Raw genomic sequence first — 14,897 nt, 5'->3', positions numbered from 1 at the left:
TTTTTTTTTTTTTTTTTTTTTTTGAACTCTTTAAAAATAAACTCTTCCAAAGAATGCATCACTGAACACGAACGATTCACCGATTCTGAAGCCCCTCGATCGCCTTCTTCCACTGCCATGCTCGCTGTTTCACGTCCTCAAAAGAGGCAATCTTTTTTGGCTGAAGAATGAACAGTTTGAGAAACAAAACAACAGAATATGATAGATCTAATAAAGTTATTTAGAAAAAGAAGGCATGGAGTTCATCATATGGCATACTGTGCAGATCTTGAAATTTGAAGGACTGGTCACTTGAATGTTGAGATCATTTGGATTGTCAGACCAAATGATATTCCCCTTCACAATAAGCTTTGAAGGATCAACATAAATCAACTTTGGTTTGTTGGTGAGGATGAGCTGAACCTTTTTGCTTGATAGCTTTTGAATTTTTTTCACCATTGAGATCATAAGAACAGATTCTCCAGGATCAAGGAATTGTTGCCTGTTATATAAGTTGAAAAATTAACTAGTATAGCCATAAAAGAGACCGATATCGTCGCGAAATCAAATCTAAGACATCTTCTCGAGCAAACATAATTATAATGAATGTCACGAAGAAAACAAATACCATTTTGAATCGAAGGAGTCTATCGATGCAAGTCGAGTAATATGATTTGATCCTTCGGAAGTTGATGCAGAACCAGCATTCCCATCGTTTTGTCTCGATGCACCGTCACCAAGATGTGAAGGATTCCAAGAGGACTCGGAGCCATCGTCGGTCTCGTTTGAATTGGTCTACATAATGAAAAGCGAGATAATGTAGTTGACAAGAACGTGTGGATCAAATAACTGATATAGGGCAATTTGGATAGCAAGCAACAGTACCGTAGCTTCTAAAGCAAGCCTGGGAGGGGTTTGTGTTCTTATGTTCTTCCAATCAACCCCCTCAAAGAAGGGATGATTCTTGAGGGATGCATAGCCCTCAGCTCCGGCGCCCGGTCTCTTGATCGGATCTAAATCCTGGAACGGATCGAAGACGAGTTAAGGCCAAACTCATGCATAGAACATAAGATATATATTTTGATCAAGTCTGAAAGTGCTAAAATATTATGCATTGCATACATACCAATAGGTGGTCGATGAGATCCCTGGCTTGCTCCGAAAAATAGCTCGGGAATTTTATATCTCGTGCTACAATTTTTTGGAAAATAAGCCACTCACTTGCATCCTTAAAAGGAGAAGTCCCCGACAGCATCTGGTACACGGTGCACCCGAGCGCCCAAAGGTCATTTCTGTTTCCAAATCAAAAACCCGTTATGTTATATGGAGTGTAAAATAAAATGAATCGATAGAATTAGCGAACACGAACATAAGGACCAATAAAATCTCCCGACTTTCAAGACTCAAAAAGACGGAAATATTACTCAATGAGACCATCACATAGCGACTGCCCCTCTCTAAACCCTTGGTTACACAGTGAAACCATGATTTTTTTTTTTTTTTGTCTCTCTCCTACATTCAAGTGTATAAAACTGTAACAGCCCAAGCCCACCGCTAGCAAATATTGTCCACTTTGACCCGTTACATATCGCCGTCAACTCCACGATTTTAAAGCATCTGCTAGAGAAAGGTTTCCACATCCCTATAAAGAATGCTTCATTCCTCTCTCCAACTGATGTAAAATTTCACAATCCACCCCTCCTGGGAATCCAGTGTCCTCGTTGGTGCACCGTCCGATGTCTGGCTCTGATACCATTTGTAACAGCTCAAGCCCCCTGCTAGCAGATATTATCTGCTTTGGCCCGTTACGTATCTCCGTCAACCTCACATTTTAAGACGCGTATGCAAGGAAAGGGTTTCAAGAATGCTTCATTCCCCTCTCCAACTGACGTGGAACCATATGCTAGACTTTTGGTCAAATAATTTCTCCAACAACATTAGTGTAAAGTAATATCGTTATGAGCAGGTAAGTAAGATGAACTTGTTACCCAAAAGTTGCAGGGGAAGAATTAAGGACTTCTGGAGGAACATATGCAGCAGTGCCCACAAATGTACAAGCTTTATCATCTACATATAAAAATTGGTGCAACACACGTCAAAATGCGTCGAATAAGATTCAAGTATATTTTTTGGCAGCGATATGAACTGAAACAAACCCGATGCTGCATTTGGAAGAACCGTAATTCGGCTATCGACCATCGGCTTTACACTCCCAAAATCAGCTATTTTGATATGTCCATCAGAAGTAAGTAGCAAGTTTTCAGGCTGTCAAAGAAAAGTTATTTAGTTTTTATGTGCCACAGATCCACAATAATGCAGCAGATAAGAGATCTAAAAAAAGAAAAACCTTGATATCTCGGTGTATCAATCCCATGTTGTGTATGTATTCGAGGGCATCGACCACTTCGGCCGTATAAAACCGAGCTTCTTCCTCTGACAGACGACCTTTCTGTTGATAATTACTCGAGGTTTAGAACGAAAAAAACGAATATGTCAACAAACATATACATTTGCCATAAACTGATTTTGCATTTCAAAATATCAGAATCGCAAAACTCGAACTTCTAAACGTAAGAATATGCATAGAATAATCAAATTATCTACTTAACTCCATTTTAACGTTTACACACACAAGAAATAGCATAATTTAGAAACATATTCTGTGGGGGTTTATAAACTTCACGAGGGATCACCATACGAGCGAGAGAAGAACGAACGTTTAATCAACTTACCCTAGTTATCTGATCAAAAAGTTCTCCACCTTCACAAGACTCCAATGCCATGTCTTGACATCAAAATCAAGAAACGAGTATCAGTAAGAAAACAAGATGGATATCAGAAAACCGTGCAAATAAATAAGAGCATAGCAACTTTTGACGAAGCAGACGAAACAATATGGAATATAAGAACATTCACATAAAAACGGTAAATCGATACATACACAAAGAAAAAGTATCCTGAAAGGTAAAAAATAGTCTGACAACACCAGGATGATCCAACTGATCAAGAACAATTCTTTCCAACTTCACATAAGCAGTTTTATTTTCTTTGGTGATGAATTTTTTGTCCATTATCTTCAATGCATATACAGTTCCTGTGTCCTTCTTCTTCGCCCTTACAACCTGGTGAGAATATTTCAAAGATAAAGATAATGATTATAATGAAACCAATCAGCTAAATATACTAAAATCATTTTTAATCTTTTAAAATTCTCAATTTAAAGTTCTTTCCGTTGGCTGTATCATTCACGCTCTGTTTGATAACTATTTAGTTTTTTCTACAACATTTCGCTTGGTTTTCGAGCACTTCGAATACGTAGATAACTAAACAAAGAAATTAATAGGTAGATGTAGCGTTTATAAGCTTAATTTTCGAATGCTAAAAACAAAATGATCATCAAACATGGTCTAAATTGTTGTTTTGTTTATATATATATTTGAACACATGGGCATGCTACTAGAAAGAAATAGATTTCGTTAACGAGTACATGAAACGATTCCGTTGATGAGCGGGCGAGTTTCATTTGTCAAGTAGCATTCGAGCAAGATCGAGATGAAAAAGGAGAGAAAGGAAGAAGGTAAACACAAGAAATGCTCCAATTTATATGAATTTAAGGGATTCAAGTTCCATTTTAACCCCATTTATTAACACGACCTTGAATACATGGAATAACCTACGAGTCTGGATAAAAGAAAATGGATCCTTGTTCATAAGATTTAGAATCGGAACAGGAAATTTAATCACATTCTATAATAATAACTACAGATTCTAACCTCGATACTCAAATTATCACAGAACCAACAAAATGCCATTAATGGAATCATATGAACAGAACAGAACAGAACAAAACAAGACTACAATTATAAAAAAAAAATTATAAAAAACCAGAGGAAATACCTTGGAATATGAACCAACACCATATATCTTCCCCAATTCAAAATCCTGGATTGTAAAATTCTCCTGAGGAGCACGAAAGGAAAAGCTCTTGGATCTCGGAACATTGGCGCCATTAGAACCGTTGCCCTGAATCATCAACTTAGCATCAAAATCCTTCTCCATTGCCAACATCGCTATCTGCAAAGCCCCTTCCCCTACATTAATCTCACCCAAGCTCTGTTCTTGGGCACGGAGCCAAGACGGTGAACAGCAAGAACAAGAACAAACGAGAAAGCAGAGGTTCGATCAGAATCCTTTTGGTTTTTTATCCTCGTTTTAGAGGTGCAATAATATGGAAAGCCGTGAATGAAAACCAGCTTTTTTAGCTTTGTAACCAAAATTCAAAACCCTAGAAAGTTAGGATGAAATTGGGGAAAATGGAGGAGGAGGAGGAGGAGGAGGAGAGAGAGAGAAGGTGAAGGAAATTTTCATGGAAGAGAGAAAGGGGAGAGATGTGGGGATTAGAGAGAAGACAGGAGGAGAGAGAGATAGGTTGAAGCACATGGGATTGGATGATGGAGAGATCAACCTTCTATTTTTTCCCCCGCCTTCTGTTTCTCTCTCCCCATGCTCCTAAACTTGGAGGGCATTGAAAGTTTGGGTTTGGGTTAAACATGAATTTTAAATTTTAAATTTTAAATTTTTTTAATAATTTATTACATAAAATATATCATATATTTTGTAAATTTTGATAACTAAAAAGATAAAAATCTTGAAATTTAGTTGTAATTTAAACTATAAAATAAATCAATTTAAATTTTTAATTAAAATTATATTTAAAAAATAGTTATTTACCATTTTAGTCCCTTCACTAGTTTAAGTATTTATTTAGTTTATACTAAATTTTGAAATTATAAATTTAGTATTTAAATTTTTAAATTTATTAAGAATGATATAAAATTACAAAATGAGAAATTAATTTTTCAATTTTTAAGGTTTTAAATTTCTTTTAATTTCAAAAAATGCGAAAAACTTATTAAATACAAAATTAAAAATGAGCACACAGACCAATTAGACACTTTCCCGACTTAAACTTTTAATTTAATCTCAATCATGTTAAAAACTCTTAACATTTTCATAGACATCAGCACGATAAGAGGACAAGCTATGAAAATAATTCAAAGTTTGTGGGCCATAAGTACCCATAAAAGATCGGCCCCTTATTGGAAGATGAGTCACGAGACCTTTTGAAAAAACCAAAAGTAAAGTCATATGTTTTAAGTGGATAATATCATACAATTATTGAGGGTCTCGATTCTCTACGGGTCTCGGTTATATATATATATATATATAAAAAGACTGTAAAGTTGTTTTGGGGGCTGTGGGCTCTCCTCAAAAGCAATGGAATTATCAATCTCACCACTTTCCCTATTCAACCCATTTCCAACTTTTACTTTACAGTCAAACATATCAAATATCAATCAAAAAGATAATCATCACATTAAACACACATTAAACACATTAATTAATGGATTAAACTATAAACTAAATAGATATAAGGTTTAATAAAAAAAAGCTACCAAAAATAATGTATGCAAAGAGAGATAGATCAAGAGCTGGTTGATGAATCAAACAATACATTCATTAATTGGACAGCTACACACTAGTTTCACTATATGCCTACCCAGAAAAGTGGAATTATAATTCAGAGCTTTCCTTTGCTTACCCCTTTACCTTTTTGTAAGTAACGCAGTCCTTCAAATGAAGCTACAACAACAGGTGATGGAATACCCGAGCGTTCGAACTCGCTGATCTGTGAGCCATCAGGGCGGCGAGTTGACGAACGGCCATCTTTCTTGCACACGGGAAGTGGAATCGGTTTTCGGAACGGGCAAAACAAACCACGACAAAGCAATGTACATCTCACTGACTGAAAACTATAGATATCTAAACTCCCCAACTAAATTCACAAGGGGGAGGAGTTTCGCTCGACATTGGAAGTTCACTAGAAACGACTCGGGAGAACCTCTTTCGGTCGTTACAAATCCCAGCCATCTTTGCGCCCATTGAATCCCCATTTCCGATCTGCCAAATTCCCGTACAACTCCGAGAACTTATTGAGACAGTCGCTTCTAAGCTGATAGTGAACTTGGGTATTTTTGCTGATAGCGGCACCGGAGAACTTTGACGTGTCGATAGCCCAAGCGGGTCTCACGTATTCTACTGTTTGTGATGAGCTTGCATTGGCATACAGAAAATTCAATAAGACATCTTCACAATTAAAGAACTTTTCGACCAAATCCCTGCCTGGTCTGGCAGCTGCACTCCAGTACCTTTGAAAAGCTAATTGGCTATCAATGAAAGCTGCCCCTGTAAGAATCATATTGTATCCTTTATGAGTTCGGGCGTACTTCTCAGCTCGGTATTGCAACGGACTTCCATTAACAAGTCGGGGATAGAAGCCCACGATGCGATCGGGGTGTTGACGCCATACCCTAAAACCTCGCTCAACATCGTCACAAGTCATCATTATGTCATCGTCAAGCTCCAAAACAGCTCGAGTTTTTATTAAAGGATCCATCTTAAACCGATTATTAAGCGAGTTCTTCTCTTCGATTCTGATTCTCACAGGCACAACTGAATCCAAATCACTCATTTTCGGAGGTGTTCCCTTGTTCCACACCACAACGATCTCTCGAACAGATGAGCATCTTGAATAATGTTTCACATACATTTTCAAATTCCAAAGACGAGCGTCGTACGTCATCGTGAGTAACGTGAACTGAGAGTAGTGGTTTTTAAGCGGGTAAGCTTCTTCGGCACCGTTGCCCCCGTATATATATTTCACAGCAGTACACATCAGTGCAACTCCCAAAACAAATAAAATAGCAAGAACGAGTCTACCAGTGCAAGTATTAGATTTTACCCAACTTCGAAGGATTGAAGGTGCTCTGTTCACTCGGCTGCAAAATCGCCTCACTTTCGAAGAAAATAAATTCGACTTTTCCCATGTTAAGATCGCATCGCTTCTCTTCCCCGAAGTATAAATGCACCAATTAAGAGGAACAATACAGTTCACTGCTCCAAGTAACACACCGAGTAGCACGACAAGAACAGCAACGACGACAAATGAAGCACAACCAAGAAGTAATCGAAGAACTGAATCACCCGAAGGTACTCGATCTCCATCCATCACCCCAATCCATTTACCAGAACTAAGCTGCTGAGCATCAACATGGTGATAGCGAATACCATTCCAAGCATTACGACCCTTGACAGGTTCTACTAAGCCCAACCGAACTTCTACTTCCTTGTATCTATCTTTTGTAAGAACGTCAATCCTGAAAACACGAACTTTCTTGCCATAAGTTTCACCACAATCTTGACCAAATCGATAAAGGCTACCCTCATGAACAAACGGCCTGCCTCCATTACGAGCACCAAAGCTTTTATCAACATTATAGATAGGGTTCCTCTTATGAGGCTTCCAAGGACCAAGGGGCGAGTTACTATACCATATCGCCAAATGCCCATTTTTTTTTATACCGAGCCCTCTATGATCTGACCCGAAAAGCCAGTACATACCATTGTGGTTGATGATGACTGAATCGACAAGGGGCTTCTTGAGGATAATTCTATCCAATTCCCACTTCAAAGGAAAATTAACCGCCCGATAAAGGCGAACTTCCCCTTTCTGACTGCTTTCCGGCATCATATATATCTGCAAGAAATAATAGACGAACTATCAAAATTGAGACCTCGATTCAATCAAATAAACACTGTAGATCTAGTGCATAAACAATTTATCGATATCTTCATCCACATTCCTGTAAAATTGAGACCTCGACATTGACATGCTAAGCCGTGGTTATATGTAGCAGAAAGACCGTCTTTAGAAATGATTATACACCCAAAAAAAAAAATCTCTTACCTCACCGAGATGTTCAAAGACATATGGAAAAGAGAGATGCCATTTCTCGTCCAAAGCAACACCCAGTAGCTGCCATGTCGCTCCATTATCCACGCTCTTCGCAACACCTATATCTCCTTGTAACGAGACCGAGTTCTTGGTTTCATAAAATAAGTAAATAATATCACCCTGCCAATATAATTAAGCACATCGGTTATGTTCATTGTCGTACACATTATAATTGATGACAAGATTGATTTGTTCGTGAAAAGGGTAAACACGCTCATAAGAAGGTGCAGTGTATTGATACATATGTTCTCAATCTAATATATAAATTTGAATACAATTTGAAAATTTAACCACAAAGTCTAAAAAAAGGTACTTATAAAAGTGCAAGGATCATAAAAAAAAAAAAAAAAATTTCGAAGTGTAAAGGCCACCACAAAATAAGGGTCAAAGTTCGGGGAACACTAACCAAATTGAACATAGCTTGACCGATTAAGATATGAACTCTCAACTGAAAGGTCAACATGTTCAACCAAAGTTTGAGCCCAACTAAAAACAGTTCGGTAATAAGAAGTAGCCATAATAGCTACATCCAGAGTCGCCCGACCTAACTGATATCACATGGTCATTTCCTAATAACATTTATGACTTTTATAGTATATTACTGTCTCTCAATTCTCTTTTATTTTGACACGATGGAACTTCGTTTATCACGATTGGGGACTTATCATTCCACAGCTACATCATCATTCCGGACTATCATTGAGAATAAATGAAAGACTACACGAACATACAAAAAGAAAAACCCACAAAAAAAGAGCGAACTACAAGAAAGGGCTCCGGGCTCCGAACAAGCGAAGTAAGACTAAAAATTTGTTCTCTGATAAAAAATTAAAAAAAAAAAACCCCGCTCTTTATAATACATAAAAGTCACTATTTCATCTATTTATAATACTTAAAAAACTTATTACCATCTACATCGTTTTACACAAAATGTTAAGAAAATAAAACATAGGCTGGTCTGCAGAAAGCTATGCCCAGGATTGGCATTAAATTTGGCCTTTGAACAACATTGTAGCATTCCCATGATACCTATGAATATTAAACAACCCACTCAAAGACGGTGAGCCTTCCCGTCCGCTCGAAAGAACCTCTAAGGTGCAATTTATCAAACAATTACGGACCAACACAGGACCAAACCAAAAGGCTGATTATTTGTTGAGTTCAACAATAAGTGGAGGTGAGGGATTCAAACATGACCTCTTGGTTAAAAACATGTGTCTCAACCAATCGAGCTATGCTTATATCGACAAAACCAAAAGGCTGGCGGTTATGAAGCTCCGCGATAGGTTTCTGCGTTATATTCTTCCTTTTATCGACAAAACCAAATCCACTGTCTCACAACAATTTAAAAGCCCACTCGGCTTCATGAATGAACTGCTAATCAATTCTATAGTAATGTATGTATCCCTAAGATTACAGGGCAAGAAAACAATTAAAAAAAGAACTAAGAAATGCACGTTCCCCTCGTTCTTTCGCAATCAAATCCAAACGCACACCACCACTACTACAACACACATTAAATCCTGATCCCCGTAATGATTTCGAGATTAGAACTTACGACGTATTGGAATGGCTAAATTCCAACCAGCCAAATAAGCCAACAAGGTACAAACCGATTCGGCCATTCCTCTCTTTATTTCAACAACGATTTCTCATACGTGCTGTTTGAAGTTGTTTACTGACCAATTATTTTTTCAAAAACATAATCAAGTAAAAAAAAAAAAGTGCTGTCGTGAACTTCATTCTATTACGGGGAAACAATCTTAAAGTTGCAGAACAATCAAATAACCATAGAATTGCGTGAATCACAACAAAATGTTGCAGCATAAAGAAGGTTTTAATTCTTCAGCCGCCAAAAAAGGCAATAAAGAGTTACCTGAACAAACAGAAATGGGTCAGCAACAAAATTACTTGGAAAGCCAGCATTAGAAACTGAAGCACAAGTGATAACAGGATTAGCAACTGGCCAGGCAGCACTTTCATTCCTCCATACATTAGCCTGCACTCAATTAAAACTTACTGAGCTAAAATCAAAAGGATAATCAAGAACCCATCTGATATGCAGAAATTCCAAGAGTGTTCAACAATAAGAAGCAATAAAATAACCATTTCACATCAAGACATGCATAGAAACTCTTAGAAAACAAAGGAAAATACACAAAATAATCCAGAAAAAAAGGAAGAACATGAAGAATTGAATGATTGTTGAGATGAACTCACAATTTCGATGGGTTTAAGAGAGAAAGGAGAATCGCCGTAAAATACCCCAATAGACCAAGAACCCTCACTGTCTTCTTGACATCCAAGCGATGAAACGCCGCCGATCGTACGAACATACTGAGGGGTAAAAGTTAACCAAGCGTAAAGTGTAGCAACCGATCCAAACAAAACGAAGCATCCGAAGAAGAAGACGGACCCTGAAGAGACCAGTCTGAGGTGTCTCTGATGCCACTTCCATCCACAACCGCAGCTGCTAGTGGAACCATTGGCGCCGCCGCCACCTGTACCCAAAGCACCACTGCCCATAACGGAATTATTCGCCGCTCCACTTCCACCAGCCCCAATTGGACTCGAACCCATCTCGAGATGAGTCAAAGGGACCTCTCCGTCGACGGTGAGATCTCACACCGCCGCCACATCGCCAGAACAACGACGGAGAACTCTCAACGGCATTTAGACAACACAAAATCCCTCGGTTTTTTGTTTGATCTCGTCCTCCCGCCCGGATTTGTTCGAACTGCAGTTTGGGTTTTTGGCGGAGTCAACGAAAACAAGCGGTGGTCCCTTTCGTGAATCGAAGAATGGCGAGTTCGCAAATAGGGAATGAGGAAATTATTGAACAAATATATTTTGGTTTTTTTTCTCAACAAATAAAACGGGGCGAGAGACGAATGAGTGATATTTCGCAAGTGCTGGTTCGCTATCGATTCGGTGGAAAAGTTTTGTACAAACTCCAAATGGAGGGGTTTGATTTGTCCGCGTTTGAAATTTATCGCTACTCGCCGTCTCCAGCGTCACACGCGTGCAACACACGGCACGTGTTGTTACATATAAAAATACTCTAGAATTTGATGTATACCTGACATTTAAAATGTTCTAATTCTACTTTTAATTTTGAAATTTGTTCCGAAAATTATTTATGAACTATAAATTTATTTATTTTATTTTTTTAAATAGACTATTAATTGAAATTAATTGTCGATAGAATGATACTATTTACAGCTGTATAAATTATATAATCTCATTATTATCATTTATTTCATTAAAATTTTATTATTTAAATTTTTATTTAATGTCATATTAATCTAAATAAAACACCGTAAATGATGTGATGTATATCTAACACAGTTTCTATTTTATTTTAGTAAAGAAAGCTTTCAAGTAGTATTATTTTCTGATTGGTTTCAAACTATTAAAATTAAAAAAAAAATAGTATTAAGCTAAAAAAATAGATTTATAGTTCTAGATGAAAAATAAATTTATAAATTATAAATTTAAATTCTCCCAATTTCCTTCCTAATATAATTACAGAAAAACTGTCGTGCGAATTAAGGTACAATTTAGATGCTCGATAAGTTTTGTGAAATAAACTTTAATGGATTGATTTGATATACGAAAATTTATAATTTAAATTTTAGTTTTTAAAAATAAATATAAATTCCTTTAAAAGCAAGCCGTGGAAGGATGCTTTGTTGGAAAATTAAAATCATAATCGATTGTCCCTTTTATTTATTTTGTTCCAAATTTAATTAATTATATATACACTTTATTTCATTTTAATATCTTCAAATATATTATTTTCATGGTTTAATTTTATTACAATAACAAATATAATACTAAGTGAAAATGAATCGTTTTAAACTTGTGAGGTAAATTAAATATATATTTAAATTTAAAATGTGTGCCACGACAGTTTATCATAAATTATAATCACCAAAATTATTTTTAAAAATAAAATATTGAAAAAAAATAAATAAGAAAGAAAATACAAATGATGAAAATTATTTATTTATTTATTATTTTCAGCCGTCAAAGTCATAATTATTACGACATTTGCAAGTGGTTTTTCTGGTAAAGTGTTGCTTAGTCAGAAATTGTAGCAATTAAAATATTCTTATCTAAAATGGCTCAAAGTATTGCTTAAATGTGATTTATTTGACACCCAAAACAATTTTATGCTAGAAAATTAAGCAAATTAAAATTATTTTAAAATTTTTCATTTTCACATCGATGCTTCTTTTTATGAAAAAATAATATACTCGTGTTTTTTTTAGTGATAATAAAGATAAGGTTTGCAGGAAACAATAAGTTCAATATTGATTTTGGGTCACGTATTCTACGTGTTGGTTTGTTTTGCAAGATTTATCGTGAATCTACAGCATTTCATGCAATTTCGTACCTAAGAAAATGGACCAATTATAATACATGATCAATTTAGTCACGTTTGATAAGTTGTAACATTTTTTTTTTCTGTTGATAATTGATTTATTAATTAATATAACTTATATTATGCTGATAAAATATGAATTAATATACATAATATCATTTAATTAATCGGAGGTTCAGTCCTACCTTTTAAACTTTAACAAATGATATTCGAACCCTTAAGTATGGTATTCATATATTTTTATTTTTTTAGTTGAAATTGATTGATGGTGATGCTTCTACACAGGCTTCGAAAGGAAAAGATAAGGTAGCCAACGTTGACTTGACTTGGAACTCCGGTCGGTCAATTTTGGCCTTCTCGCCTTCTTCAATTGATATGTTGGTCGATACACCATCCATTCCTCAACATCGTTAAGAAAATGAAAATTACTAATTTTTAAAAAAATAATAAGTATTTTAAAAATAAAGAAAGGAATTTCGAGATATTTTCTATATTATTTTATTTTATTTTTAAAGAACAACACTATGAAATGGCAAGGGATCGAAATTACGACAAATTGCAATAAATAAGCTTTTGTCACTTTCACATGGCGGGAGCGTGTCTTTGTCGTGATGAGGGCGGCTGGAAATTTGAAATCCAACGGCTGGAATTTGATTTGGTTCGGTTTTGTCCCGTTTCCGTTGTATTTGCGGTGGCAGATTCAAAGAAAAAGCTCACCACGTCACGTGACAGCGGAAGATTCAAAGATTAAAGCCGGAAAAGGAACCATAACAGCTGCAACTTGTTCCTATATATATATCCACAAATAAGATTAAGAAAATCTCTACCATTTATATATAAATATATATTCACATTATCTTTTAAAAGAATTTGTGTTTTATTATTTTTTTTAAAATAAATTCATAATTATAAAATATATTTAATGGTAATCTAATACTTTTAGCATAACTATTATTAAAAAAACTCTATAAAATATCCCGTATCTTTATAATGATATGGTATTTTCAACTTTAGATAGAAATCCTCGTAATTTTATTTTAAACAACTTAATATGTCTCGTATAAATTAAGATAATTGTCTTTACTTATGTACGACACATATTTCCTTCCATAATTAATATTTAATTTTATTTGCATTAAATACCCACAATATTTTTTTTGTGGGATACGATACGTTCTTGCTCTGTGACAGTTAATTAGTGTTTATGACGTGATAACTACGATATCTCATTGGTGCTAACTCAATTCATATAAAAATTATTTGATTCTTTTGGAGGCGCTAAGGGTTCGAAATGTGGTTTTTTTTTTTTTTAATTATTAGTTTTTTTTTAAAAAAAAAATTGTTAATTTAAACTCTTCCCTAAGGAGATCAGCCTTTATTTTTCTTTGCTTCTTTCGTTTTGTAGAGTGGATTATTTTTAAAAAAATATTATTCTTAGTTAACATTAAAATATATTATTATATGTTTTAATAAGTTTAACTATACTCGAGAGATTCAAGTAAATACAAAATAGTTTTAAAAAAAATTCAAATTAAACTAATTTCGTCGATTTAACTTTTTTTTTTATTTATTGCTAACAGCGTGGACGTCTCAGGGGCCTCCACATGGGCTTTTTCGCTTTGCTCTTATTTTTTCAAATAGGCCCAATGGGCTTCTTGAATATGCCTAATATATTTTTATCAGAGATTTTTAAAACACGACCAAGATTTTTTCAAGATCATACCACTTATTTTTGTTAGATGAAAGCCTCACCTCGACTAATTTAGAGAATGATTATGAATTTATAATCAATAAATACTATCTCCATTCGTTTGAGGCTTTTGGAGAAGTCCAAAGCAAAGCCATGACATCTGAGGAGAAGTCCAAAGCAAAGCCATGACATCTTACACTCTCAGAGTGGACAACATCGTAACATTGTGGAGAGAGGACAATATCATAGCATTGCATTGTGGAGAGAGTCATGTTCATCGATATTCCTTTCTTATCTCTATTTGTATGTGACGATTCATGGTTTTGTCGAATTTTTAGAGGGTGATTTAAATTTTTGGACTTCGTAAGATTAAGACTTTGTCGATCCAATTATATTTTCAAACTCGAAATAACGTCAAATAAATTGACTATTTAAATATTTAAAAATAGATGTTGGATGATAAAAGTCCCATGGGTTAATTTAGGAAATGATTATGAGTTTATAAGTAAGGAATACTCTCTCCTCCAGATGAGCATCTGAGGAAGCCCAAAGCAAAATCATGAGAGCTTATGCTCAAAGTGAATAATATCATACTATTGTGAAAAAACAAAGTCATGAGAGCGTACGCTCAAAGTGGACAATATCATACCATTGTAGAAAAGCAAAGCCACGAGAGCTTATGCTCAAAGTGGACAATGAGAAATTCATTTATTTAAGATTACGATATTAAAAGATAGAGAGAAAAAAAATGATGAAGTTTTTGGAGATCGATAAATAATAATAATAAAAAAAAGAATTAAGAGGATTGATAAATAATAATAATAATAAAAGAATTAATAGGGCACCGAAGAAGTGAAAAGAAAAAAAAAAGAACAAGTGTTAGGTGAAGTAGTGATTTTTGTTTATATAATATGGTAATGATGTACATATATTTTATTAGAAATATTAATTAAAATTGAAGAGTTATTTTAAAATAAATTCCTAAC

At 35.0% G+C, this 14,897-nt stretch overlaps 2 protein-coding genes across 3 annotated transcripts in view; both read right to left on the bottom strand.

Moving 5' to 3' along the window:
- The window catches only part of LOC111458923 (3-phosphoinositide-dependent protein kinase 1-like), a 4,962-nt gene extending 481 nt beyond the window's left edge, over positions 1 to 4,481 (bottom strand). Inside the window, exons 1-11 of one of the 2 annotated variants that reach the window (XR_002713203.1) lie at positions 3,877 to 4,481; positions 2,921 to 3,101; positions 2,712 to 2,764; positions 2,327 to 2,428; positions 2,136 to 2,244; positions 1,968 to 2,046; positions 1,106 to 1,271; positions 865 to 999; positions 608 to 774; positions 259 to 481; positions 10 to 160 (exon numbers count right to left, since the gene is read on the bottom strand). Coding sequence is in view for 1 of the 2 variants with exons in the window: in XM_023101796.1 (XP_022957564.1) it covers positions 77 to 160; positions 259 to 481; positions 608 to 774; positions 865 to 999; positions 1,106 to 1,271; positions 1,968 to 2,046; positions 2,136 to 2,244; positions 2,327 to 2,428; positions 2,712 to 2,764; positions 2,921 to 3,101; positions 3,877 to 4,047 (1,470 nt within the window). In the remaining variant the exon portion in view is untranslated. The remainder of the gene's footprint in view (positions 1 to 9; positions 161 to 258; positions 482 to 607; positions 775 to 864; positions 1,000 to 1,105; positions 1,272 to 1,967; positions 2,047 to 2,135; positions 2,245 to 2,326; positions 2,429 to 2,711; positions 2,765 to 2,920; positions 3,102 to 3,876) is intronic. The other variant, XM_023101796.1, reaches the window with a different exon arrangement.
- A 979-nt stretch (positions 4,482 to 5,460) lies between these two features.
- On the bottom strand, positions 5,461 to 10,702 carry LOC111458922 (glycosyltransferase family protein 64 protein C5-like). The gene is made up of 4 exons (XM_023101795.1): positions 10,055 to 10,702; positions 9,711 to 9,833; positions 7,787 to 7,954; positions 5,461 to 7,576 (listed from the first exon to the last, which is right to left on the bottom strand). The coding sequence occupies exons 1-4, from the start codon at positions 10,412 to 10,414 to the stop codon at positions 5,894 to 5,896; spliced, it is 2,334 nt and encodes a 777-aa protein (XP_022957563.1). The 5' UTR covers positions 10,415 to 10,702; the 3' UTR covers positions 5,461 to 5,893.
- Between the last annotated feature and the right edge of the window lie 4,195 nt (positions 10,703 to 14,897).

This window comes from Cucurbita moschata, unplaced genomic scaffold, assembly GCF_002738365.1.
Source record: "Cucurbita moschata cultivar Rifu unplaced genomic scaffold, Cmos_1.0 Cmo_Scf00021, whole genome shotgun sequence".
In the NCBI taxonomy this organism is placed as follows: Eukaryota; Viridiplantae; Streptophyta; class Magnoliopsida; order Cucurbitales; family Cucurbitaceae; genus Cucurbita; species Cucurbita moschata.
This window is presented reverse-complemented; position numbering and strand designations above follow the sequence as displayed.

What these genes read in the sequence shown, in the direction of transcription:
- LOC111458922 (XM_023101795.1), bottom strand. Translation starts at nt 10,414, where the DNA reads ATGGGTTCGAGTCCAATTGGGGCTGGTGGAAGTGGAGCGGCGAATAAT. An exon ending in CTCTTAAACCCATCGAAATT is followed by an intron (nt 9,834 to 10,054) that starts GTGAGTTCATCT and finishes AATTGAGTGCAG; the next exon opens with GCTAATGTATGGAGGAATGA. An exon ending in ACCCATTTCTGTTTGTTCAG is followed by an intron (nt 7,955 to 9,710) that starts GTAACTCTTTAT and finishes TTATATTGGCAG; the next exon opens with GGTGATATTATTTACTTATT.